The sequence below is a fragment of the Sinocyclocheilus grahami genome, unplaced genomic scaffold (genome assembly GCF_001515645.1).
Source record: "Sinocyclocheilus grahami isolate Dianchi unplaced genomic scaffold, SAMN03320097.WGS_v1.1 scaffold257.1, whole genome shotgun sequence".
Taxonomy (NCBI): domain Eukaryota; kingdom Metazoa; phylum Chordata; class Actinopteri; order Cypriniformes; family Cyprinidae; genus Sinocyclocheilus; species Sinocyclocheilus grahami.
The window spans coordinates 889,538-916,914 of NW_015505436.1; the positions used below are offsets into that span (position 1 = coordinate 889,538).

Genomic DNA, 27,377 nt, shown 5'->3' on the forward strand with positions numbered 1-27,377 from the left:
TATATATATATATATATATATATATATATATATATATATATATATATATATATATATATAGAGGCTATAATGCTTGATATATATTTGTAAAACAAATTATGATTCATAAATTACAAAATCATGATCATTTTAACTGGGAGTCTACGTGGAATATTTATAATTTTTTACACCACAGGACCATTTAAAATGATCTAGTAAACAGTAAACACAAAAAGGTGATTAAAAATGTTACATTTGATTACAAAATGCAAATTACAAAAAATTAATTATAAAAATATTTTTATATGAACTTTTCCCCCCAATATTTATACTTTTTAACCTATTAAGGGTTACAATTTCATACCTATTAAAATTGAACTAGTAAAGAAAACAATTTAATAAAACAAAAACAATTAAAAGAATTCCCTTAAAAAATCTAAATAAATAATTTAAAAAAATGTTATCCATCAATTACTCATATTCAGCCTTATAAATGTTTATCCCTCTTTTACAGAATCCCACATGACATGTGCACAGAAATATACTTATGACTAGGGCTGTGCGATTAATCGAAATCGTCATAAAATCGCGATTTGAACTTGCGCAATTTCTAAATCGCTTTATAGAACGATTTTCCGCGCCCCTGACCTCCCACAGTATGCTATCCGAACCAATCAGAATGCAGTGCGCCTAAATGGAGCACGAGAACAGAACATACCGGGCGGGCATACAAATGTAACGGCAGGTTCACACACTTTTTCCGCGCCCATGTTAACTGATCAGAGCGTTCACACTGCACGCGATTGCGGTCCGGCAGTGCGCTCCAGGAGCGGTGCGTCTGTGATCGTTTCCGCACGGAGTCTATTTCTGCTGTGCTGACACGCGCTGAATTAAAGTGACAGCACATTATTCGCGGTAAAAATTAACATGGATTAATATGGAAATTTAGTAATTACACCATAAATGCATATAATTAAAGTCTACTGTTTCACAGTCAACACATGGCTTTTTGGCTAGATTTAAAAATATGTTTCAAATTCACACTGAATGCATTAATGACCATAAAGCATGTCTGTGGGGCATAGAGGAGAAACAATAATGTACAGTATGTGGAAAATAATGTGTTTTTTTACTTTAAACCGCATTAACACATTTCATTACACCAAATACACCAAATAATGTTCTTTTTAGCAACATCATATGACCCCTTTAAATTCTGGCCACAGTTTAGAATTCGTTCCCACAACTTAATCCATTACCTCGTTTTAGCAAATCATGCCCATGATGTACTAATTGATTTAATCAAAACAAGCCAATGATTTGCTCAAACTAGGGAATGAATTGAGTCATGGCAACGAATTCTTATTTTGTGGCCAAAAATGTTATAATTTTTCCCCCCGTATGTCATGTGCAGGGTTCCATGCTCTCTAAATGGACATACACTGACATACACTCGCACACACACGAGTAAGTCTGAAAGTAGGAAATGAACAGCAAGCTGGTGAGTCAGTGTGCAGGAGTGGAAGATAATAATCAATGAAGGAAACGACAGAGAATGGAAAAATCCAAGAATAGCTCTCTGACCCCCTCCCCCTTTTATCCCATATCCTCTCATTTCTCCTTTTTATATTTAACAGTCATCTGCATCCCTTCCTCTGTGTCATCACATTTCTTGACAGCTCAAGTGTATAAATCAGAATGGGTCAGGATAGGCGACAAGTCGTTTAGTGAGATTGACTATGGAGTCTAGATTTGTATTTATTTTTTATGCAGCAGTGCATGAAAAACAATAACTACCAAATCCAAAAATACATTTTAAGACACTTATAAATTGTTTTTCTAACATTTTGCAATAAATATTTTAGCATTTTTTTACACTACTTAAATCTGAAAATACACCTCTAGTTTGGTCCCTGTCATTAACTCCCAGTCTATTTGCTTTGCTGTACAGTATTCCTTGTATTTTTTACAACACCACTCATAAATTCACACTTCTTTGCCCTTTAAACACATGCGCATGAGTGATTTATCGAATGCTGAGCCACCAGCTAATGCTGAATCTAACATGCAAAGCAAACACATTTTTAAATATCAGCTGACACAGATCCATAAAATGCACACAGGTGCGTAAATTCTTAATAAGCGCCGAGAGAGATTAGCACCAGTAGTTCAAGCCTGATTTGATTGGAACCGTGGTGCAACTTCACCTCATTAGTCGACAACAACGTACAGCTACAAAAGGAAACGAACATGTGATCTGTGTTCATCTGAAGACCGTAATACAAAAGATTCAAGTCTTCAGAAAACAACATGCCTTCTTCTGGGTCGTAGATGTGCAGTTAAAAAGCAATGCTGTGCTTAATGGCAACAGATCTGATATATGCAGATGAAATGAAGCCTGAACAAAGACAAATGAACTCTGCATTAAACCGAAAGAAAGAAACCTCACTTTTCTTTATTTTAAGAAATGGTACTGTTGTTGCCGCTGTTGATTACTATAGAAAATAAGCTCAATTCATCCCTCAGTTTGTAAAAGCAAGCAAAATTGTTTACAATAATGCATTTTCAATGGAGGTCTAATTGAACCACATTAAAATATACACTGTTTTGATACTATTGCCTCAATACTTTAACATTACATGTGTTAATATAAATTTTAAATGCAAAAAAATAAAACACAAGTACATTAAAAATCAATAAACAAACAAAACAAACTAAATAAATAACTTTACAAGGACATAAAGATAATTTATCCAACCATAAAATCACATAAGATCACAATTAGTAATATTCCAAAATTTTATCGGAGAGACATGAAATGTGTATTTTAAAGTCATTTGTTACACCACAAGACCATTAAAAAAAGATTAAAACAATTCAGTTTAAACCCCAAATCGTGATATATATTAGTTAATAAGTTTTTCTTGAAATACTTAATTTTATGATGACACGAAGACAATTTGTTGAGGACATATTAAGTGTAATCTGATATCCCCTGCTTCTACCCAACCTTATGATCTCAGGAATAATTACAAAATTATTATGGCCATTTTTAAGTCACTTGTTACACCAAAGCACCATTTAAAATTATCTAACGACAAAAACAAATAATAAAAAAAATAACATTAAATTTGAACCTATAAAAAGTAAATAAATACATACAAAAAATGTAAATGTACTTTAAAAAAAAAAAACTTTACAAGGACATGAGGATAAACTGAAGACGACATCTTAAGCATAATATTCAGTTCCCTGGTTTTACTCCACCATAAGATCTCAGTTTGATGCCAAATGTGCCAATTAATGTTGGGCTCAAGTCGCCTAATTGCACTAATCTGCTAACGGCAATAACGATGAAAAAGGCCGTCCGTGAAGACCACCCACCACATCTCTTTCACTCCTCCTGTCCCCTGGGGAAAGCCTAGTGACAGATAACACAAGGGCAAGCCAGTTGGCTAATTTCCCATCAACCCCTGACCTTTCTGCAATATCTTCAAAGTGTCTGATGATGGGCTAAAGCCACCTGTGCTCAGGTGATTACGGTAAAGGGCAAAGGATTAAAGGCACTAAACTGCTTACCGCGATTAGGAGAAACACTCAAAACAACGTGTAATTGTAAAAAGTCTCATTAAATTCCAAAAGAAAAGCCCTGGGATGTTTGTCACTTGGAAGCCATTAAGTTGAGAAATATCATAAGTGACTTACGGCATACAAAATGCAGAGGCAATTAGTATGTAGTTTTTAACAAATTCTGACAAATTTATACAAAGTACCATATTTTCTTGAACATAAGTCACTTTTTATCATCTGAAATGTGTTGCGACTTATATACCAAAGTGGCATTTAGATTTATGCTGAATGAGAGGAGTACATCAGCCCAAGTTCATTTGTACAGCGAATGTCCCAAATGGCGATATCACTTTACATAAATTTAAGGCTTGGAGCTTATAATAAATGTAGTTTTTAATGAAATAATTTTTAATAACTTATGTTTGTTTTATACTTTTCTACTCCTATTCTGTATTGAATGGCATTATACGTAAAGGATTTGTCGTGGAGTGATGGGAATTAACATACACGGTTACAATGTTTGCAAACGTTCCGTTTCATTTACTAGTATTTTACATTATTTCTGAATTTAATAATAAAAAAAATATTTTTTTCTCTCAATGCAATTTTGACACTGTGCGACTTATAGTCAGGAGCAACTTATGTTTTGGGAATTAAGGTACTGTAGTTCTGCAGAATTGTACAGTTTTTCCTCAAAAATGTTATTTTATTTAATATTAAGGAGATCTTGCACCTTAAATCAATTATGTTTGATGTGCTTGCAAAAGATAACTCAATTAAAAATAGAAAAATTTCAACTCAACTCACCATTTAGAGAAAAAAAAGATAATACACTGAGAAATGTTTCTCTTAGATGCAAATATGTGCAAATTAAAGTACATGCACAAAAACACAGAAACGTTTAGGACCTTTTTCAAATGCAAGACTGAAGAAGGTCTGCTGGGACTAAAACGTTTTGGGACCAAGAGCATTCATCCAAATCATCTGCTAAAGGAATCTGGGACCCAGCAATTAATTTTTGTTTGTAAATGTCCCTCTGAGGACATTCAGGGTTTTTGGCCAATTGTTCTGAGACCATGCGTGTCCAAATGTCAGAGAACACTGAAAAAGCAATTTGTTTCTTATGAAAGAAAATCATACGCTGCTTTAAAATCTTTCCTGAGACATTAAGGATTGTGGAAATCAAACACAACTGAATAGAATAATATTAATCAAAGGTGTTATGCATTGTGTTAACAGCCATTGTTAAAAGCAACAGAGATGAAGCTATCATACAGTATCTCTGAAAACCAGAGATAAAACATATTTGCATCTAAGAGAAACATTTCTCAGTGTATTATCTTTTTTTTCTCTAAATGATCATTATTATTATTAAATAAATTAGTAAATAAAAAATAAGAAATGGTCTTATTGAAATTTCACTGTTAAAATATCTAGAAAATAACAGAAAAAAAAAAATAATAATATTTCAGATTGCAACTGTAACATTACAATACTAATATTTATGGCTCTCTTCATTTCTTCATTTTTAAATGTCAAGCTTTTTTCTTGTGTAAAATCACAAGGAAACCCTAAAGCTTCTCTTTTGTTAATAAGCGCTTCGCATTACAAGTACAGGAAAACGTTTGGTGAATTTAGCATTCCTAAATGCATGTTAAAGCGACTCAAACATAAAACAAAGAGACAGAGATGGAGTTTGTGGAGCAGCATTTGTTGTAAACCAAGCTGCTCCGAGATGCTGAAAATCGGTGGATAATAAGCTGCTCACATGTAAAAAAACAGTGCCACGCTACACTCTGAAACACGCAGTGCATACCTGCATATTTATTTAAAGGGGTCATATGATGCGATTTCAATTTTTCCTTTCTCTTTGGAGTGTTACAAGCTCTTGCAAAGTTTCACTGTTAAAATATCTAGAAAATAACAGAAAAAAATAAATAATAATATTTCAGATTGCAACTGTAACATTACAATACTAATATTTATGGCTCTCTTCATTTCTTCATTTTTAAATGTCAAGCTTTTTTCTTGTGTAAAATCACAAGGAAACCCTAAAGCTTCTCTTTTGTTAATAAGCGCTTCTCATTACAAGTACAGGAAAACGTTTGGTGAATTTAGCATTCCTAAATGCATGTTAAAGCGACTCAAACAGAAAACAAAGAGACAGAGATGGAGTTTGTGGAGCAGCATTTGTTGTAAACCAAGCTGCTCCGAGATGCTGAAAATCGGTGGATAATAAGCTGCTCACATGTAAAAAAACAGTGCCACGCTACACTCTGAAACACGCAGTGCATACCTGCATATTTATTTAAAGGGGTCATATGATGCGATTTCAATTTTTCCTTTCTCTTTGGAGTGTTACAAGCTCTTGGTACATAAAAAAGATCTGTAAAGTTGCAAAGACTAAAGTCTCAAATCCAAAGAGATATTCTTTATCAAAGGTAAGAGTCAGCCACGCCCCCCTAAAACAGCTCGTTCTAACACGCCCCCACATATCTACGTCACGATGTGGGAATATTTGCATAACGCCGCCCAAATGTTCACGCAAAGAAAGAAGGTGTAACTTTTATTCTTTATTTGTTGTTTCCGCCGCCATGTCGTAAAGACGCTGTGTGCTTCGTTGTGAAAGCGAAACTACTTTGTTTGGTCTTCCAAAAGAGGACGATATCCGCTTCGTCATGACTAGAGCTGATCCGTGCTGGTTGCTGAGGAAATACTACAACTTTGCACTGTCGATCGCCGGATCGGCTTTCACCGTGGATGAAGCGGAGTCCAGCCCGGAGTCGTCACATGTCCTTCCGGAAGCCCAAATCGCTAGCCGCGCCGTTCTCAAGTCCACCTGCCTCTGCTCACTCTAACCCTCCCGCCGTTCAGACATGCAGACATGGTTTAATGTTTACGCGGTGCGATGCAACGCAACTCGTAAAAAGACAGTATAAGTCATTATAATCCATAATTATGTCCCCACTGGATGGGTTTTAATGTTTTTGTCTCGTAGCTCTGGCCTGACAAGGCATCATCACAATATGGTGAGGGGCGTTACATTTCCGTCTCACGCTTGAGGTATTCGGCCAATCACAACGCATTGGATAGCTGGCCAATCACAGCACACGCTTTTTCAGACCGATGAGCTTTGTAAAAATCGACGCGTTTCAGAAAGGTGGGCCATAGAGGAGAAACAATAATGTACAGTATGTGGAAAATAATGTGTTTTTTTAACCTTAAACCGCATAAACACATTTCATTACACCAAATACACAAAATAATGTTCTTTTTAGCAGCATCATATGACCCCTTTAAAAGAACCAAAAAAAACACACTGTGCCATATTGTGATTTTGGCTGCATTCAAAATCTCATACTCTGTTGGGTAGGTATTTTTTTGAACAAGTAATTACTTCGCGACCACAACAAGTATGTTCTATACTGTATGAATGTGTGTAGTATGAATGTAATGTGTACATACTACATTCGCCATTTTGACGACATGTGACCGGCATCACGTCACTGCCATTCATAAATCCTCTCCCGTGGCCTCATGGGATAGTAAAGTGTTCATCGTATGCACACTTCAGAATCTTACTGGAAGTAGTAAGTCATCCAGGTTCTTTTGCCTACTGTTTTATGAGTACTATGAATTCGGGCATACTTCTTTTGTCACATACTATTTTTCGCCTACTATATAGTAGGTAAGAATACGATTTCGGATGCAGCCTTCGGTTTTATTTCGATTACTCATGCAGCCCTACGTTATAGCATCATTTACTTTGAAAATAAACCTTAATCCGTAGCTAGCACTGACCTGCAGGGCATTGTAGAGCAGCTGATGTTCAAACTTCTTGATTCCCAGGATTTGCTGGAACATCTCATACAACTGTTCTTTGCTGAGGATGAGTTCGGATACAGCGCTGAAGGGCATGCGTCCCTGCGGCCGCCGCTGGTCCTCTTCTCCTTTGTAGATGGCGTCGTATTTAGTGATCCAGGAGCTGAGGACAGTCTCTTTGCTCAGGCCATCGATCTCGGGCAGGCTGCGCACACGACGCTCAATGTTCTTCTTGAAGACCTCGCGGAAGTCACTGGCAGAACAGCCTCCGCTCTGTACCATGCGTGCCACTCGCTCGCTCTTCAAGAAGCCCTGAGGGAAGAAACAGTGACAGGGTCAATCCATCGGTTCACTGATGAACACAAGAAAGTTTTATTTTGTATTCTTTTTTACTCATCATTACATTAGAAATTCAGTTTATACATAAAATGAATGCACTTTAATAGGTTACATGAAGAAAGTGTTTTTAATTTCTGAATGAATCCTGAATCGATAGTTGGATACTTTGTAAATACAAGAAAGACATCAGAGAAATATCAGCTTCAAATTTCCTTGAGAATTTAATAGTTCATTGGTTCCATTAAAATTCCCATTCAAGTGGTGGCCAAAAAAAGCAATGATACTGGATAATTTGCAGTGCTTTTTGGTACCATGTCAGGGTGATTCAACTGTCCTGTTATTATAATAAAGAAAAATACAGATATATATATAAAATAAAAAGATAATTTTTTTTTAATATTATTTTTATTATTATTTCTTAGTAATGACTGGTCAATATGTCAAGGTCAATAAGAACAGATTTTTTAATACATTTATATATTTACTGTAAAGAAAGCCTTAAATGAGTGGTTTGACTTTATTATTACTTTTATTATTATTTCTTAAAAATAACTGGTCAGCATGTCAAGGTCAACAAGTCTCTTAAAATTTATGATAATATTTGTGATATCTTTGATATCCTGATATTTTTAATATCTTTGAGGCATAAGGTAAAAAAAAAAATGTCAGGTTGATGCAACTGTCCTGTTATCATAATAAAGAAAAATAATAATATATATATATATATATATATATACAGGAATGGGAAGATTCCCCGATTCGCTCGGTGCATCGGCATAAAAATTTAACGATGCGATGCATCGGTTTAAAAAGTGTGCATCGGCTACAAGTTGGCATTTATATCGCGATGCATCGTTTCTAACATATTTGTATCGGTAAAAAACGATTTATTAATATATAATTACTAGTGGATGCGCTATACTTTTATTATTTATAAAGTGACCAATAATCTGTGACTACTATTTTATATGTAGATTGATTTCTCTCCCTAAACTGTTTCTCAAGCACGTTCTCTCATCACTGCTGCTGCGTGAATATGACGCATCACAACACCATGGAGACCCGAGGAAAAGCGGGGATTAAAGTCCAAAACCTGACCTGAAATAACCTAACAAATCAACCGGGGCTAAAGCGGTTCCATAAACGACAAATTAAGTTCACACAATCTCACGAATTTGTGCACGTTTATTTTTAAGCAGCTCTTAATGTCTTAATGTCTTAAAGCTCTTAATTTTCATTTTTCCTTTTTTCATTCAGTGATTTTAACTTTTAATTTAGTTATTTTAATGCTTTAAAGAGCAATTTTAGATTGTAATGTTCTAATGTTCTGCTATCTGTTCTGCAAACTATAAAAGGTACAGCTGTCATAAAACCAGAGAGAAAGGCTGCATGGCTAGAAACTGTAAAAAAAGTCAAATAATAGTATGTGAGAGAGTGGTAATATCATTGTGTTCCTATTGGTCAGTGTTAGAGGAACTTAGCTTAGCCTGACAGTTAGCCTGCTTTAGACCAGGTTAGTTTCCCAGCACAAGTTGCCACAGTGACTAAGCTTGATCTAGGCCTATGTTAAATTTGCTTTCATGGAACCAAATCATTTGACAAGGAGTAAGACTAACTGAAATAAGCCTGGCTTATTTGGTAAACTTGTTTTATGAAACAGGCCTCAAGGCATTAAAAGTGATCATATTTTCTCCATTGCATCGCATTTCATCGAATCGCATTGTGTTGAATCGAATCGCATCGGAATCGGATCGCACTGCATCGTAACAAGGGTGAATCGTATCGCATCGCATCGGTAGCTGCTTCTTATGTATCTTTAATGTATCGTATCGTTGGCTATGCATCGAGATGCGTATCGTATCGGCCTGAGTCATGAGATGCACATCCCTAATAAATAAATAAATATATATATATATATATATATAAACCTTAACATTGAGCAGTCTAACTTTTTATTATTGTTATTTTTATTATTATTTCTTAGTAATGACTGGTCAATATGTCTAGGTCAATAAGACTCAAAATTTTTTGATAATAATTCTGGATATTTGAATGAATGAAAATAAAAATACAAAATTGAAAATAAAATAATAATGGATGGTTACACCCCATGCCATTTTATTAACCTTTCAAATTTAAAGTCTAAAATGGTATAAAAGCTTTCAAAACCATATGAAACCAATATGAACATTTCTAAAAACTTGGCAGATGCATTCTACACTAGATTCTTTCCTTTTCTTTATCGTAGAAACTCTCATTTTCACAATCTCAACAGTATCTCTGTACGAAGGGTTTTGTAAAGACGGGTCATGTTCCTGGATGGCCAACATAATTTACAGCACCTTTAATACAGCTCACTGTACTTGTTTTGCACAAATATGGAGTCTTTTAAAGGACATAATTACTTCACAAATGGGGTCTCGCTCAACAAGTGCTTCCATCCATTCATCATTACAAACCAAAGATACACAAGGAACGAATTGACGTAGCAAGCCAAAATTCAATTAAATCCTCAAAGCGGCAGAGCAGCGCAGTTTTAGAAAACACAATGATTCATAAGAGAGGAAATGCCCCACTGCGAGAGCGGCTAATCAGCACAGAAAACCATGAAAACACTTCACCACTTTTCAGTAATTTAATTTTTTTATATCCGGTGACCGTGTCTGGGGGAAACTGATGCTGGTGAGGTGCGACGTAAGCGGCAGATGGAGACGAATCGCAGCTCCTAACCGCGAGTAATGGAGCAGAACAAAGACACTTCAGCTGCCTCGTCTCAAGGAGGCGGGGGAATATATCTGTGTCGAAACCACCGTGATCGGGTAAGACGACAGAGATCGGAGCGCAACACGAGGCAGTTCTCATAGAGGGAAACTCCACTCAAATTGCTTTTACTTGGACACCTGTAGAGACTACAAATATGTTATTTTTCTTTCAGATTTGAGGAATGTGTTCATTTTAAAACACGATTTTAAACATAAAAGCTCCATTCGACGTAAGTGAAACAGAAATACAAACGCAAATTATATTCTTTTTGGCAAATGCTTGTATTTATCCATTTACAAATCAATTCATTTTTGATTGTCGGTTTGGTTAATGATTTACTATTTATTGTTACTTTAATAACAGTTTAAAAGGTGAATTAAATAAACTATTTTATATTTGGTTATATAGGCTTATTTGCCTATTTCAAAAGTGATTCATTTTTATTATGAATCCTTTATGGGCATGAAAAAAAGACAATACTTTTTTAAAAATCTATTTTACTATTTATTATTTTTGATATTTTATTTGAATATTTAACAAATAAATATGTTTATAATATTAAAACGTAACCATTTTATTAAAACAATAAGAAACCCAAGGCCTTTCAAGTCCCCTAGCTTCAGTATAAGCTACATTGATACCAAATAAATTCCCTATTCACGGTTTAGCAGAGAAAATAAATGCCAATTCATGTTGACTGACAGGCGAAACCAAAAAAGGACCGCGTGCTACTTTAAATGCATTAAATCCAGACAGCAAACTCAGTGTTTCAGACAGTTTTATTTCCTTAACCCCCTCATATGCAGCTTTCCAACCTGTACCACCTGTATTATTTGTACAGGAGACAAATAATGTGAGCGCTTATATAATATACGCCTCTACAGACAGTTGCAACTACACAATGGTGTCCAATACCTCCATTTTGTGGTGGTGAAAATGTCAAACATTATTACTAATGAATCGGCCACCAAGGGATTTCCTCTCTCCCTGCTGCTTGACTTAATTGGCGGTTTAAAATCTCATTCAATTATTTATAACCAACAGTGTGCAGAGCTGTGCTCCGTCTGCAGTGAAGAGATTAATAAGATACAGAGCCATTTGTGTAATTAAAGCTAATATGAGGAATTAATCCCGGCAGAAGAATGAGGGAGAACGTCGTCAGAAAGATTGTAGATTAGTGCAGGAATCACGGTCGAGCTGCCATACTATCAGTAGGAGCAGGTTATGAAGGAAGACTGAGAGATTATATTGGTGTATTGGACTTCATAGGGGGCGGCGTGTCTGCGATAAACACGAGGGAGAGATTATGAGCATGTGAGAGACACAAGTCTGGAGGGTGATGATTAATTAACAGAAAAGGATTAACGATGACAAACATTTTCATTTTTGAGAGCTGATTTAACAGGTGTTGTATTAACATTTATTTGTAGGTGTGTTTCGAACACCTTACGCCGTGTCTACACCAGCGCGGTGCAATGTGACAAAATACTATAGAACTCATTATAATCAGTGATGCTGTCTACACTGGATGCGGTGCGGCACGACAAATCCCAGACAGAAAAGTGCAGCTGCATTCTATTTATGACGTATTGACACAAATTTCAAATGATTTTTTTGCTGTTGCGGCGCGGCGTGACAACTGTCGCATCCAGTGTAGGCACGGTGTTATGTTTATTCTCACATTACTGCTTTGTTCCAAAACCAAGTGTATTATCTACATAGAAAGCATCATAGACATTGATAGATTTTTTAAATGATTGAATTTAATGGATATCATTCTCGCTGTTATAATGAAGCAAGGGGACTTGAAAGCCCTTTAGTATGGAGGACCAAACCTGCAAAAAATTTAAATAAATATATAGATAAATAAATAAATAAATGTGATAATAGGAAAATATATAAAGAAATAAATGACGTGATAAATAAACTAGTTTATTTGTAATAAAATGTAATTGTGAATTATTTTTTATGACTTTTTTCCTTTATGTATTACTTTCTGTATTTATTTTTGACTTTCACTTATTCTTTCATTTATTTTTTATATTTAATTTATTCATTCATTTATTTATAAATGTATTAATTCATGCATTTTTTTTTTTTTTTATATTTATTTATTCCCACATGTATTTATTTCCAAATGTATTTATTAATTAATTTATGTGTGTGTGCAACATGGAATATCAAATTTTATTATAAATGAACTATATTTATTTTTATCGTCATTTATTTCTTTATTTATTTTCCTGTTTATTTTATTTATCTAAATATTTATTTATTTTTCATTTCTGCACGTTTAGTTTTCCATACTTTAGTGCAGTTACATACAGTATATGTAATTTAAAGATACTAAATACATTTTCACTAAATACAAAATAAAATATAAAAAAATAAGAAATATTAAAATTTCCATTTAAAAAATGTATTAAAACATTGTCTTAAAGCATCATGTCAATGAAAGATAATTGATAATTGCTTTTCAAATAGGCGAAAGCATGACCATTTTTTAATTAATCTTTTAAAATTTTGTTAAAAGTAACAAATAATATTTGACAAGAATAGAAAATTAATTTTTAAAAATCACTTTTATAATTATTTTACATTTTGTTTGCATTTATTTTATTTTATTTTTTTTTAGGCAAACTGTTAAGCATAACATCCCAGAATGCACTGTGACAATCGTACTGTACAGGTTCATTCAAGAGGGTGGTTGAATATCAAAAATGCTAAAAATATATACGCTACCATTCAAAAGTTTTTTAAATGTTTTTGAAAAAAGTCACTTACGTTTACCAAGGCTGCATTTATTTGATCAAAAATAAAGGAAACAGTAAAATTTCCATTTTAATATATTTTAAAATATAATTTATTCATGTGATGAAAAGCTGAATTTTCCAGCAGTCATTACTCCAGTCTTCAGTGTCACATGATCCTTCAGAAATCAGTCTAATATGCTGATTTAGGTGCTATTTAAGTTTAATTTGCTGCCTAAACAGAACGTTCCAAATCAACCATTTACGGGTTTCTTCATCGATACATGCAGCAGACAGCAAAGGCAGCTCACTAGACTTATGTGATGAGCTTATGTAAGAGTCTTGATCTCTAACACAGGATATGGACGACTAACACAACACTCTCCCATGCCAAAACACAAATGTATAAAGTGCGTGGCGAGGTGAAACGGTTTGTTTAGTATCAAATTTGAACAAATACTAAGCCAACCAAACTAAGCCTGGGGGCCGCAATTCACTACTGATATACCAGAGCCTTCAATGGTCAAAAGTTAAAGATTGTTTATAAAGCTGTCTCATAAGATCTGGAAAAGACTGAGTGCAGCAGACCGTATTATACGCCTCCTCATGAATAAAACATAACTGTTATTCGCACTGGGCGGCGTGAAACATTAAAAACATTTAAATCTTCTTCTCCCTTGCTTTCTCACCCCTTTTTTAAAATCTAGATAGAGTGACTCGATCAGCAACTACAGGATGGCTCATAGCTCCAGAGCTTGAGAAAATAACTCTTCACGAGCCACACTGATTCAAGCTCTTTTGTTTGATCTCTTGAACAATAAGCAATCCCCTTACATGTGTATTCATATGAATACGAATGTTGAGTCACATCTCCCACTGGCGAAAAACCTGCTCCATTTATATCTCTATTGTGTTTGTCCCTTTTTACAAACTCGCTCAAGCATTTCCTCTTATCGGGTTACCTGTGAACTCAAGCTCTGCCCTCTGACTCGCTCCTGGCAGTCCGATTATTCACATCTGAATGGAAATCTGTGCTTCTTTTCCAGCCTCAATCGTTCTCTGAGAAAAAAATCTGATGGGGAATCACCTCAAACCTGAGGAAGAGATATTTTGTGCACCGTTGATGCAGTTTTCGAAGACATACGGTGCAAGTTTCCACTGGCAACAGAAAGGGACCTAATGACAAACAGTTTGGCAAGACATAATACCACTCTGGAAAGTTTCGATGAGAAAAAGCAGAGAAATAAGGCACTGGAGGTAATGAGCAGAACAGGATCACGTCTGGACATACGACCAGTCAGAGTCAACTCTATAATTGGATCCTCTCTAGTCAAACCCCAAAATACTAATCAGACCTACAGTATATTTCAGCCTGGTCTCATTGTTTATACGTAGGTATTAGTACATAACGTTTACAGGCACAAAACGTGCAATATTGTACGTTTTTATTAAAGCCGAAACGTTTAATTAATCGAGTTCACAGGAAACCACCGAAACGTTGCTTGTGATAATAAACTTCAATATTTAGCAAGTATAGATAGTGTGCAGGATTGCATCTTTTTATATTTTCGACAGTGTTGCTGTCGTTTTTTCTTTTTTTCCAGGTGTGCTTAGTTTCTGTTGATTGAACATTTAAAACATAAAAATTGCCAAAAATAAAAAGCAGCTAAAAAAAACATAAAATATTTACAAATCTTTTGTATCATTAAGATATTTGTATCAAAGCATTTTTTGATATCAAAGCATGTACTGATAAAAATCAAAGCATGTATTGATAAGCAATTTTAGGCCCCTTAACCTACCCCCAAACCTAAACCTATCCATTTTATAGTGAATATAAAAAGATATAAAACATAATTGACCAAAATATGTAGGGAAATGACTGTGTTAGTAACAATATAGGTATTTTTAGTCGCTAATCCCACTCCTACCTCTAAACCTAACCATAACTATTATTTCTGTACAGAATAAAGAAAAAACATGACAGACAGATAAGTGCAATCATAATCATTTATTGAAGTTGTTAATCACTGAAAATATTATCCAGACTATTATCCAAATCCACTCCGTGAAGGTGCGCATTTCTCATTCAAACACACCTCACCAAAACCACGCATGAGCGCGGGATTTGATGCTTACGGTGCATTATAAAAAATAAATAGTTGAGATGCAGTAAGACTTTTGAGTTCTCTCAACAATCGTTTTTTTAGTTCTGCTCAGTAAAGATACTTTGTGTAGTCAATGTGTTTGTTCATGCAATGCTGATTGTCATATTTTGCTAATAGAAAAATTCTTGTCACAGCAACTGAAAAAATAATTACTGTCGTTGAGATAATTCTTTTTTTTCTGTTGCCTGGATGAGAAAAAAAATGTGTAAAAAGTCATCACATTATCGAGTTTATGTTTGCTTACGAATGACAAATGTTAATGGGCAACTTAGTCTAATAAGTAGACAACATTGTCTTTGCTTGTAAAACAACTTACAAGACTAAGATACCTGAACATGAGTGTTTGAACATACTCTAGGCCTCAAAACTAGACACACTAACCTCAAGAATGGTGACAACCAACAAATGTTAAAAAGATGAGCTCTTTACATCACAGTACACAGTATGCAAATAACTAACAATAATGATAAAACAACAACAACAAGTTTTAAATGAAGTCCGCAAACAGCAAAACAATAATCCTATAACAGTAACTAATTTATTCATGCTGAAATGCATGCTGGGAACTCACAAAGCCTTAACATTTCAACAATATGAAATTCTTTTTTCAGTCAACTGTGTTTGATTAGTTGGGGCAACATTTGAGGTAATTTTGTTGGTCTGACAAGGGTTTTTATGTAGTTTCAAGAAAATAGCTTTTTTTTAGTATTGGAGACTCAAAAGGTTTTGTAAACTGGAAAATGTGCAATTGTATTTTTTACAGTGTGGCTGCTCAGGACGGAGATGAAGATCGCTAAATAAAGGCTTGAGTTTGTTTGTTTTTCTCGCAGTCATACGGATTCTAAAGATTTGGATTACAGCGCACAAATACAATTGATTTCTTTTGTAATTATGTTGCATTTTTGGTGTATTTTCTGGTTTTATTGTCAGTCACAGCATGTCGGAAAAAAACGCCTTTTGTGTCCCATGGCAAACAAAGTAAATATTACATGATAAGTAATGGTTAAACGATTGCAGAAATGTTTTTCAATTTAAGGATTTAAAATGTAGCCTTGTTAAACATGTGTAATCTTCGAAACAAGTTGTCAGCCGAAATCACACAGAACAGAATGAAATGTTATCATTTCATATGAAGTAAACGAGTAAACAATTTAATAATGCAATTGAAAACATAATGCCATTGATATGACAACTGAATACAATAATAATACAATTAAAGCCTGTAAAGTTCATATGTAAATAATTTGCGTTTTAGGTGTCGTCAATACGTCAGTATTGTACGTTTAAATGCTTTAAATATGTCTTCATTTACGTTTAAATGCGGAAGTAAATGTTTAAGTAAACATACGTTTTGTCGAACCATATTTTACATAAAATACATACGAATTATCATGAGATCACGTTGTATATTCAGTTTGTCTGGAACATCTTTTGAATGCAAAGAAACTGATGAAGTAAAGTATGAAACTAGAGTCAAAAAGAGAAAGGCACAAAAGTAGTGGGTACAGGGAGTTTTTCCATTAGTTTTGAAGGAAAAAAGCGGAGCAGCGGTGCAAATGAGCGTCGGAAGGAAATGTAGAATGGGATTGAGAGAAAGAAAGAGGGCCAAAAACCTATACTTATGGCTCTGACAGGCTTCAAAGTCGGCGCCTACAGCTATTCTGTTTGCAATGCTGTCAAACAGTAATCCAATTGAGAGCCACAGGGTGGTAAACACATGGGAAAAAGAGTAAGAAGCAAATGTAAGATAGAGAGAGAGGGAGAATGTGGAGGGGCAAAGGAACAAAACAAAAAAACAGCAGATCACGACAACCTCGGGCTGAATGTGTAGAGAAATGATTCTGCCCTGGCTAAAGGGCAAACAACTCGGAACAAAACAAACATATCGGGACTCTTGACTATTGTGTTGCATGTTTGTGTTAGGAATGTGTTTAAAGGAAAAGCCTGGTTGATTCCTCAAGACACCCTGTAAGTCAATGATGAAAAAGTCAGAAGCAGAGGGACTGGTCAAAATGTGAGGTGCAAAACCCAGACACGATGATAAATCAACCCCAGAAGTGCTTCATTTTGGTGCTTCATCCTGCACTCAAAACGATTCACTCCCTTTCATGTCACAGTCAACCTAATGGCATTCACATATATTTTTTTATTCATAAAGGTGTGGGCATATTTACCGCGTTCAAATCTAGTAATTTCAACAGGAATCCACATGATCAGGAATTTCGCAAAAAGTGAAAGATTTTTCCGTACAGATCCATTAAAGGGTTTCAAGCAGCTTTGTTTGAAAGTAATAATGTGCAGGTTGTTTTATACAGGGTTAAATTAAACTGTTTTCTTTTTTATACTTACATGTGTTCTCAATCACTATTTTCTCTTGAAATCCCATGATGTTAAAGGGATAGTTCACCCAAAAATGAAAATTCTGTCATTAATTACTTACCCTTATGTCGTTTCAAACCCGTAAGACCATCATTCATCTGTGGAACACAAATTAAGATAATTGTGATGAAATCCGAGAGCTTTCTGACCCTGCATAGACAGTAGGGCTGTGCAATATTGAAAAAAAATGTGACACGTGATACCTTGTTAAAAAATGTGATATTCGATATGCGATACGATATTGCTTAAAGTGTGAAAAATCTATTTAAATTATTATTTAAAAATTAAAATTATATAACCAATTTGTTTCACATTCTTTCTTGGAAAAGAAAGAATCACTACAACTTCTGAAAGTGACCAGCAGTGTTTTAGCATTACATAAAAAGTAATGTCACAAATCAGAAAATGTAATTTTAACATCAATGTGAATGACAAAAAAATGAATGACACTATTTTTATATCATTGTGACTTTGCTTTCCACACACTTTAAGTACTTCTTCATATACCACAGCAAAAAATATAGTCTGAGAAAGTTCAAACATGATTAAAGGCAAGTGAACAGTCAGTAAAAAAAAAGAAAGAAAAAGGGGGAAAAAAGAACAAATACACAATTTACAAGCATAGATAAAATAAACAGTAGTATTCAGGTACAGAAATTTAATAATTAAGTGTAAAATAACACTGCGTTGTGTTCACTGTATGAATTAAATTTAGATTAATCTTTGTTATAGCTGTTTTGTTGTTTGATTAACATCAGTGACATATTCAGCAGCAGGTATTTATAGGCTGCTGTCCCTTTAAAACCGACTGCACGGATCCAGTATAATGATACACATCCGATTTCTTTCTCAGCCGTTTACATTCATTTAAAACATAACCGACTGAGTTTACGAGAATGATCATCAAGACGGGTACTACTGACATAATTCTGTGTGTATGTGTCTGTTCAAACATAAGGAGGAGGAGATGCGAAAGATGAATTAACTCGGTGTTCGCGCGCCATCTGAAACGCATCTCTCTGTGTGTGTGCGCGCGCGCGCTTTGCACGTGTGCGGCAGAACGGAAGATACGCTGTGAGAGATGCGGCTTGTGCGCGCGCTTCAGGTGTGAGTCTGTCAGACAGCATGCCGTTGCGATATGCATATCGCGATATTTTTATATTTTTCGATATATCGTGCAGCCCTAATAGACAGCAACGCAACTGACACGTTCAAGGTCCAGAAAGGTAGTAAGGACATCGTTAAAATAGTCCATGTGACATCAGTGGTTCAACCGTAATATTATGAAGCTTTTTGAGTGCAAAGAAAACAAAAATAACGATTTTATTCAACATGTCATTTTCTGGGCTTTGAACGTGTCAGTTGCATTGCTGTATGTGCAGGGTCAGAAAGCACTCGGATTTCATCAAAAATATCTTAATTTGTGTTCTGATGATGAACAAAGGTCTTACGGGTTTGGACCGACACAAGGGTGAGTAATTAATGACAGAATTTTCATTTTTGGCCTGAACCATCCCTTTAAATTCTCAAAAAGATTATTATTATTATTAATAGTTTAGGCACTATTTTACACTTTATCAATACTAAGGTTCAATACGTTGACATTAGTTAATGCAGTAGCTAACATGAACTAACAATCATTAATACTTAAGTAATAATTTTTAAAGTAATTTAGATCAATAAAAAAAGTACAAAATGTTCACTGGTAGTTCACTTTATCTAATGCATTAATTAATGTTAACAAATTGAACCTTACTGTAAAGTGTAACCTATTCCATTTAAAACCAGACTAATATTCTACAACATTATCCTCATTAAAGTGCTGTTACATTATGATTGCATTTGTGAGGTGGATTATACATTCGGGCCAAGAGGCGCAGGACTTCTGCACATAGGCGCGGGAAGTGGGAGGCTGCAGCACCCCCTGTTTTTTTCTGTGGGCAACTGTTTAACTGTTGGGAATAATAAAAAAAAAATCGGAGTGTCTATTTACAATAAGTGCAAATAGCCCGCCTTGTTGGCAGAAGCTATTTACACTAACTCACCCACCAACGTGTGATTGGGCTAGTCAACATTACAAAAGACGGTCAACAATCGTCAGATTCAGTGGTGTAGATGGTAAGCGTGTGTTGTAGCCTACTCTTTTTGATGCGATCGACCCGGCTTCGAATCTGCCTTTTGGCGAACTTTTTTTCTCCCTTTTCAAATCACATCAGAAAAGCATTTATTTTTAATAGAAATTAAGGAAATAATCAAAAAGTTGAAAATAAAGTATCGGGTAGGTGTAGCGAGGGCTTTTGTCAATAAGGTGGCATCCATTTAATAATTTTAATTATAATTAAAATTTACACTCAATAAGTTTGTAACGAATCAGCTCATGAGGAAATATGAATAATTAACCATAACTAGTTATAATTAATTATTCATATTTTAGATCCGCTGTAGATATTTAGCTGACCTCTCAGGGTCAACTGTCTTGTCAATTCTTATTGCATACTGTTTTATAATGTATTTCAAAGCTGAGGTGCAGATAATGGCCACTATTTGCAATAAGTAATTAGCAGAATCTCCTGCTATTTAAATAGAATCTTTATATATTTATATTTTAGAATCTATAGCTATTTGCACTTAGTGTAAATAGCATATGATATGATATCACTAAAAAATACTGCTATTTTCACTTAGTGTAAATAGAATCTATCACTAAGAAAATATGCTATTTTTACTTAGTGTAAATAGCCTCTATAGCCCCCCACCCCCGCGAGTACAGCACCCCCAACCTAAAACATCTTCCCGCGCCCCTGCTTCTGCACGACACAAGCACAAAAATTAAAGACCACTGTGCTGCATTACACAATCAGTCATCCATAAAATGGGTCTTATTTTATCATAACAACTCATAACTACCGGTTATGGCCTTCAGGCGACTCAGACAGCCGGTCTTTACGGCAAGAGGGCTGACTTCATTACCTAATCACTACTATACAGCAAATCCTACAGCCTCTCAACACTAATTTCCTGCCCCATCTGCCCTCATCGAGCACAGCTGAAATCATTTTCATAAACAGCACTGAGAAAATAAGTGATCTAACCTGCGGGGACCCGAATACAGCTTTTGCTCGGCATGATTGGCTGTTTTTTTCCATAACAATAGAGGGAGGCTGAAGGTTGAACTTGTGGAGGCATTTTATTACTGTTGGCAGTGGGCTCTGAAGTGGACACGTTAGCCTGAATGGACCCAAAAGCATAAAAAATAAAGTGCACAGTGAACTGAAGGAACCTTTATTCTTTGAAGAAGTGTTCAAATTTATTTGATACAATTTATTTTTCAAGGCCATGGTGATTTTAGGTTTGTTTTTAATTGATGTGATTACCATGTCCAATTTAAATTTAAATCACTGCTTCAGGAGTGAAATGAGAGAAAACTCAATTAAGCAAACTATTTAGGAATGCCAATTAAACACTACTGGGGCCCCTGAAGAATACGGGCGTCTTACTCTTAACTTATGCAAAACTGCACAACTCTTGGTAAAATTAAAGTAAAAGGTCATACGGTGAGTAATGCACCCCAGAATCGATTTGATTCTCACCCCTTTATCAATATCTGGCCCCCAGTTTCTCCTGACCTTTCGGATATCCTTCTAATTCCACAATGGCTTTCTCATCGCGCAAAGCTGCAGAGGATGCTGTGAAATGTTTTAGGTGTGTGTATTCCACCTTAGCTCCATCGTGTATATGTCCAGCATGTAGTCACGAGTCAGATAGTCTCACAGTTGAATACAAAACTGAACTGGAAAGAACTTCAACGATCTGGAAAGCTCAAATCTGATAGAAATCTGTTAGAAACCACATAAAGACAGTATTTTTTTATACTTGCTTAATGGCATCTTTTTTATGACTGTTATGAGTATCACTGATACCAATACTACTGATGTCTCTAGGAAATTTTATTTTTTCCCTAATATTTAACCATTGACTATAGCCATTCAACATTAATTGAGAGCTATCAATTTTAACATTTATTAGACTTTAAAAAAATAACAACTTTAATTTAAGTGAACTTAATACAATCTTCACATAAACCCATTATAATAAATGTCATATGTGACCCTGGAAAACAAAACCAGTAATAAGGGTCAATTTTTTAAAATTGAGATTTATACATCATCAGCTGAATAAATGAGCTTTACATTGATGTATGGTTTGTTAGGATAGGACAATATTTGGCCGAGATACAACTGTTTGAAAATCTGGAATCTGAGGGTGCAAACAAAATCAAAATATTGAGAAAATCGCCTTTAAAGGGGTCATATGATGTTGCTAAAAAGAACATTATTTTGTGTATTTGGTGTAATGAAATGTGTTTATGCGGTTTAAACCCCATTATTTTCCACATACTGTACATTATTGTTTCTCCTCTATGCCCCGCCTTTTTGAAACGCGTCGATTTTTACAAAGCTCATCAGTCTGAAAAAGCAAGGTGTGCTGTGATTGGCCAGCTATCCAGTGCGTTGTGACTGGCCGAATACCTCAAGCATGAGACGGAAATGTTACGCCCCTCACATATTGTTGATGCCGTGTCCGGCCGGAGCAACGAGACAAAAACAGTAAAATCCATTACAAACAAGGCATTTGTTGCATCCAGTGGGGACATAATTATGGATTATAATGACTTATACTGTCTTTTTACGCGTTGCGTTGCATCGCGCCGTGTAAACATAAAACTCTGTCAAAAAACAAGTGCTACTCTACTGCCCAAAACTCGCGTTTGAATCATCAGTGGCAAATCCTTTAATGAAAACATATTTACGTGAGTCAGAACTGCCGGCATTTTAGTCTAATGTTACTCTCCCAAGATCAGTAAACAGTCCTCCATAAAATGTGCTGCACACATCTGGATATTTGGGTTAAACTGTTCTGGAACAGTGTTGTAAATACAACTTAACCACTGATTTGTAGTCGTGTCCTCTTTCGGAAGACCAAACAAAGCAGTTTTGCTTTCACAATGAAAAACACAGCGGCCTAGAGTGAGCCGAAGCCCCGGCTTAGCATGCGCTGAGGCCGGGATAGAGTGAGCTGAGGCGGCGGGGTCGAGAACGGCGTGCCCGGTGGATGCGACGAATGAGCGGCAACCACATGTGACGACCCCGGGCTGGACTCCGCTTTGTCCACGGCTCTAGACCAAACAAAGTAGTTTTGCTTTCACAACGAAGCACACAGCGTCTTCACGACATTGCTGCAACGGCAACAAAACTACAGCGAGAATAAAAGTTTTTTTGAGGAGGTTGGGTGGCATTATGCAAATCTTCCCACATAGTGAGGTAGACATGTGGGGGCGTGTTAGAACGAGCCGTTTTAGGTAGGTGTGGCTGACTCTTAACTTTTATAAAGAATATCTCTTTGGATTTGAGACTTTAGTCTTTGCAACTTTACAGATCTTCTTTATGTACCAAGAGCTTGTAACACTCCAAAGAGAAAGGAAAAATTGAAATCGCATCATATGACCCCTTTAAAGAAGACCAAATGAAGTTCTTAGCAATGCATATTACTAATCAAAAATAAAGTTTTGATATATTTACGGTAGGAAATTTACAAAATATCTTCATGGAACATGATCTTTACTTAATATCCTAATGATTATTGGCATAAAAGAAAAATCTATAATTTTGACCCATACAATGTTTTTTGGCTATTGCTAAAAATATATCCAAGTGACTTTAAGACACTTGGATATAAGAGTTATGAGTTATGCGTTTTTGTGGTCCAGGGTCACATATTTGGCTACCTGTGCCCTTCAGCAAGTAGGAAATATACAGAAATTGAATAAAGTTATCATACACTAAATTCTAGATCAAATATAGATGAATCCTTAAAGCTACAAAAGTGATTGATTTCCTCTTTTTTTCTTTTGTTCTTTGATGAACAGACATCACAGCAGCTTGTTATTAGGTTATTTGGCTGCTATTAGTGCTGCTGCTGAACGTGACGTGGATCTGACGCGCATGCTCGTAGTTTCATTCATGCTTTAATATGAAATGATACAAATTTACTAGCCACTCAGCATTTTCACTGGCCACAATTTTGTTGTTGGGAAATTATATTTTATATTCAAAAATGAATCAAGTGCCTATCCTAATGGACCACTGAATCATTGACTCAAATGTTTCAAAATTCAAAAACGCGAATCATTCAGTAGTGAAACACCGCTGTGTGTTTCTCAGAGATGCGCGACTGTTCTGCTGTGATCTTTGTTTGCAGAGGCGAAATGCAAATCAATGTGTCTAACCTTTATATAATGTGTTTTTTTTATATAATGTGATTTTTTTGGTTGGTATTCTGTCTCTATACGTTAAAATAAACCTACCATAAAAATTACAGAGCCTTCATTTCTTTGTAAGTGGGCAAACTTACAAAATCAGCAGGGGATCAAATAAATATTTTCCCCACTGTGTGTGTGTATATTTATATATATACGTATATTTATTTATTTAGTCATTTATCAGACGCTTTTATCCAAAGCGACTTACAAATGAGGACAACAGAAGCAATCAATTGTAGTATTAAAACAACTAAAAACAGATCCAAAACTAAAAGCTAAAACTTTATAAATACTACCTATACACATTTTAAAATAAAGAGATTAAATAAAAATGACAAATGCATACAACAAAATGTCAAAACTTAACATTTAAATGAAAAACAAAAACATAAAGCTAAAAACCAATTCAAAATATTAAAGAACAAAAGGTATAAGAGTATAATAATGATTCTAACATAACACTAAGCCAAACACCAAAAAAAAAAACTACATGTGTATGTACAATGTGTATGGGGGAAGTTGTGGCCTAATGGTTAGAGAGTCGGACTCATAACCCAAAGGTTGCGGGTTCGAGTCTCGTACCGGCAGGGATTGTAGGTGGGGGGAGTGAATGTGCAGCGCTCTAGTTTATCAGTAATCCTAAAAAATAACACTGGCAAACACACATGATAAAAAACAACAACTTACTTACACATAGTAAAAAATGGTTATAAAAACTGAAACAGAAGCAAAACAAGTAGTAGGAAAGAGGAGAAATAAAAAGCGATACTTATTGGATGGATAGATAGATAGATAGATAGACTAACGAGTTTATGGTCACCGAATATGCTTTCTGAGGTAAATTTGACGTTACATTAATTGTTTACAACCTGTTTTATTGACAACTTTGCGCGGCTGAAACACTGATTGAGCGATTACATGAGACAGGATACGGATTGTAAAGTTGTACTCTTTCTTTTAACTTACCTTTGGATGTTTAGTCATGTTTATTTTGTGCTGAAACTGGTATTAATGTGGAGGAGATGATCAGTTCATGTGCGCCTCATGCTGCTGCATCTGTTGAACTGAGGCGCTACAGCGATCTGTCACTCCAGATTAAACAGTGCCAAAACGGCATTTATTGTTTGAATACTGCAATACAATGGGCATAAATTGAAATCTGAGGCTTTGTTTCAAGTACCAACGCACAATGCTTATTGCGATTTATTGGATGGGAGGTGTGCTTCAATGTTCCATCCATTAACTGAAAACAAATCCACAATCAACTGAAAGCTGTGCAAACACAGCAGTGCACGGAACATGGAAACAGAAGTATACCTGGGCCTTTAGATAGACATTTATGTTCTTAGCAGATGTTCTATCATCCAAACTATTTCGCATATAGTTTAAGTGGAAAATACTAGAATTTGTAGGTCTAATTTTATATGAGAATAATCTAGCTGATGCTGTGAAACTGCTTGATAGAGGTGTGTCACTAAAGATAATTCAAGTCAACCAGAGCCACACAAATCTGACAGTAGTGAAGGTCATTGGGTGAATTGTGGATGTGATTACCTTTGATTTCTGTCGTTTTCCAGTCTACCTCAGAACTTCCTGAATCCACAGACATGAAACACAATCCCTTCAGTTCTCTCTTCTCTTTTGATGGCCTCAGAGAATTTGTTCGTCAGCTGAGAGACAAACTGGAGGATTACAGCAAAGAGGAGATCAGAAAGATCTCAGACAGAGGTAAAGAACCGGAGATTCATCTGCTCTCAGAATTGAGTCCATCATCATTTAATATCATGTAGAACATCATATTAGAAATGTCTTAGGAATGGATGCAGGATCATTTGTCTGTTGATTTCCACAGTCACATTCACCAACATTGTTCCCAGGACCAGGAATGACTTCCTACAGTGTAAGTCACTAAAAAACAAGCCCCACCCCATAAAAAGATCAGACATACTCATAACTCTTGATTCTGATGTGTTTAATTTACTAGCCACTCAGCATTTTCACTGGCCACAATTTTGTTGTTGGGAAATTATATTTTATATTCAAAAATGAATCAAGTGCCTATCCTAATGGACCACTGAATCATTGACTCAAATGTTTCAAAATTCAAAAACGCGAATCATTCAGTAGTGAAACACCGCTGTGTGTTTCTCAGAGATGCGCGACTGTTCTGCTGTGATCTTTGTTTGCAGAGGCGAAATGCAAATCAATGTGTCTAACCTTTATATAATGTGTTTTTTTTATATAATGTGATTTTTTTGGTTGGTATTCTGTCTCTATACGTTAAAATAAACCTACCATAAAAATTACAGAGCCTTCATTTCTTTGTAAGTGGGCAAACTTACAAAATCAGCAGGGGATCAAATAAATATTTTCCCCACTGTGTGTGTGTATATTTATATATATACGTATATTTATTTATTTAGTCATTTATCAGACGCTTTTATCCAAAGCGACTTACAAATGAGGACAACAGAAGCAATCAATTGTAGTATTAAAACAACTAAAAACAGATCCAAAACTAAAAGCTAAAACTTTATAAATACTACCTATACACATTTTAAAATAAAGAGATTAAATAAAAATGACAAATGCATACAACAAAATGTCAAAACTTAACATTTAAATGAAAAACAAAAACATAAAGCTAAAAACCAATTCAAAATATTAAAGAACAAAAGGTATAAGAGTATAATAATGATTCTAACATAACACTAAGCCAAACACCAAAAAAAAAAACTACATGTGTATGTACAATGTGTATGGGGGAAGTTGTGGCCTAATGGTTAGAGAGTCGGACTCATAACCCAAAGGTTGCGGGTTCGAGTCTCGTACCGGCAGGGATTGTAGGTGGGGGGAGTGAATGTGCAGCGCTCTAGTTTATCAGTAATCCTAAAAAATAACACTGGCAAACACACATGATAAAAAACAACAACTTACTTACACATAGTAAAAAATGGTTATAAAAACTGAAACAGAAGCAAAACAAGTAGTAGGAAAGAGGAGAAATAAAAAGCGATACTTATTATATATATTAGTGTTAACAATCGTATAGAAAAAATTTACTAATTAATCACACATTTTTCTGAAATTAATCGCGATTAATCCCACCTAACATTACATTTTTTAAATATACTTTTATATTGCAATAATTTCACATTCAATCTTCAAATTAATGTAAAAACAACAAAGACAGTATATATATTTTTATATTTGTTTAATGGCATCTTTTTTTATGACTGAAGGCCAGTATCAATGTTACCACTACTGATTTCTCTATAAAATTGCCCC

General features: G+C 35.1%; 1 protein-coding gene across 1 annotated transcript in view; it reads right to left on the bottom strand.

The window, feature by feature from the left end:
* Positions 1–27,377, bottom strand: part of cadps2 (Ca++-dependent secretion activator 2) — a 159,301-nt gene that overhangs the window by 90,628 nt on the left and 41,296 nt on the right. Inside the window, exons 3-4 of the mRNA XM_016290322.1 lie at positions 7,351–7,683; positions 3,378–3,400 (exon numbers count right to left, since the gene is read on the bottom strand). Of these exons, the coding sequence (XP_016145808.1) occupies positions 3,378–3,400; positions 7,351–7,683 (356 nt within the window). The remainder of the gene's footprint in view (positions 1–3,377; positions 3,401–7,350; positions 7,684–27,377) is intronic.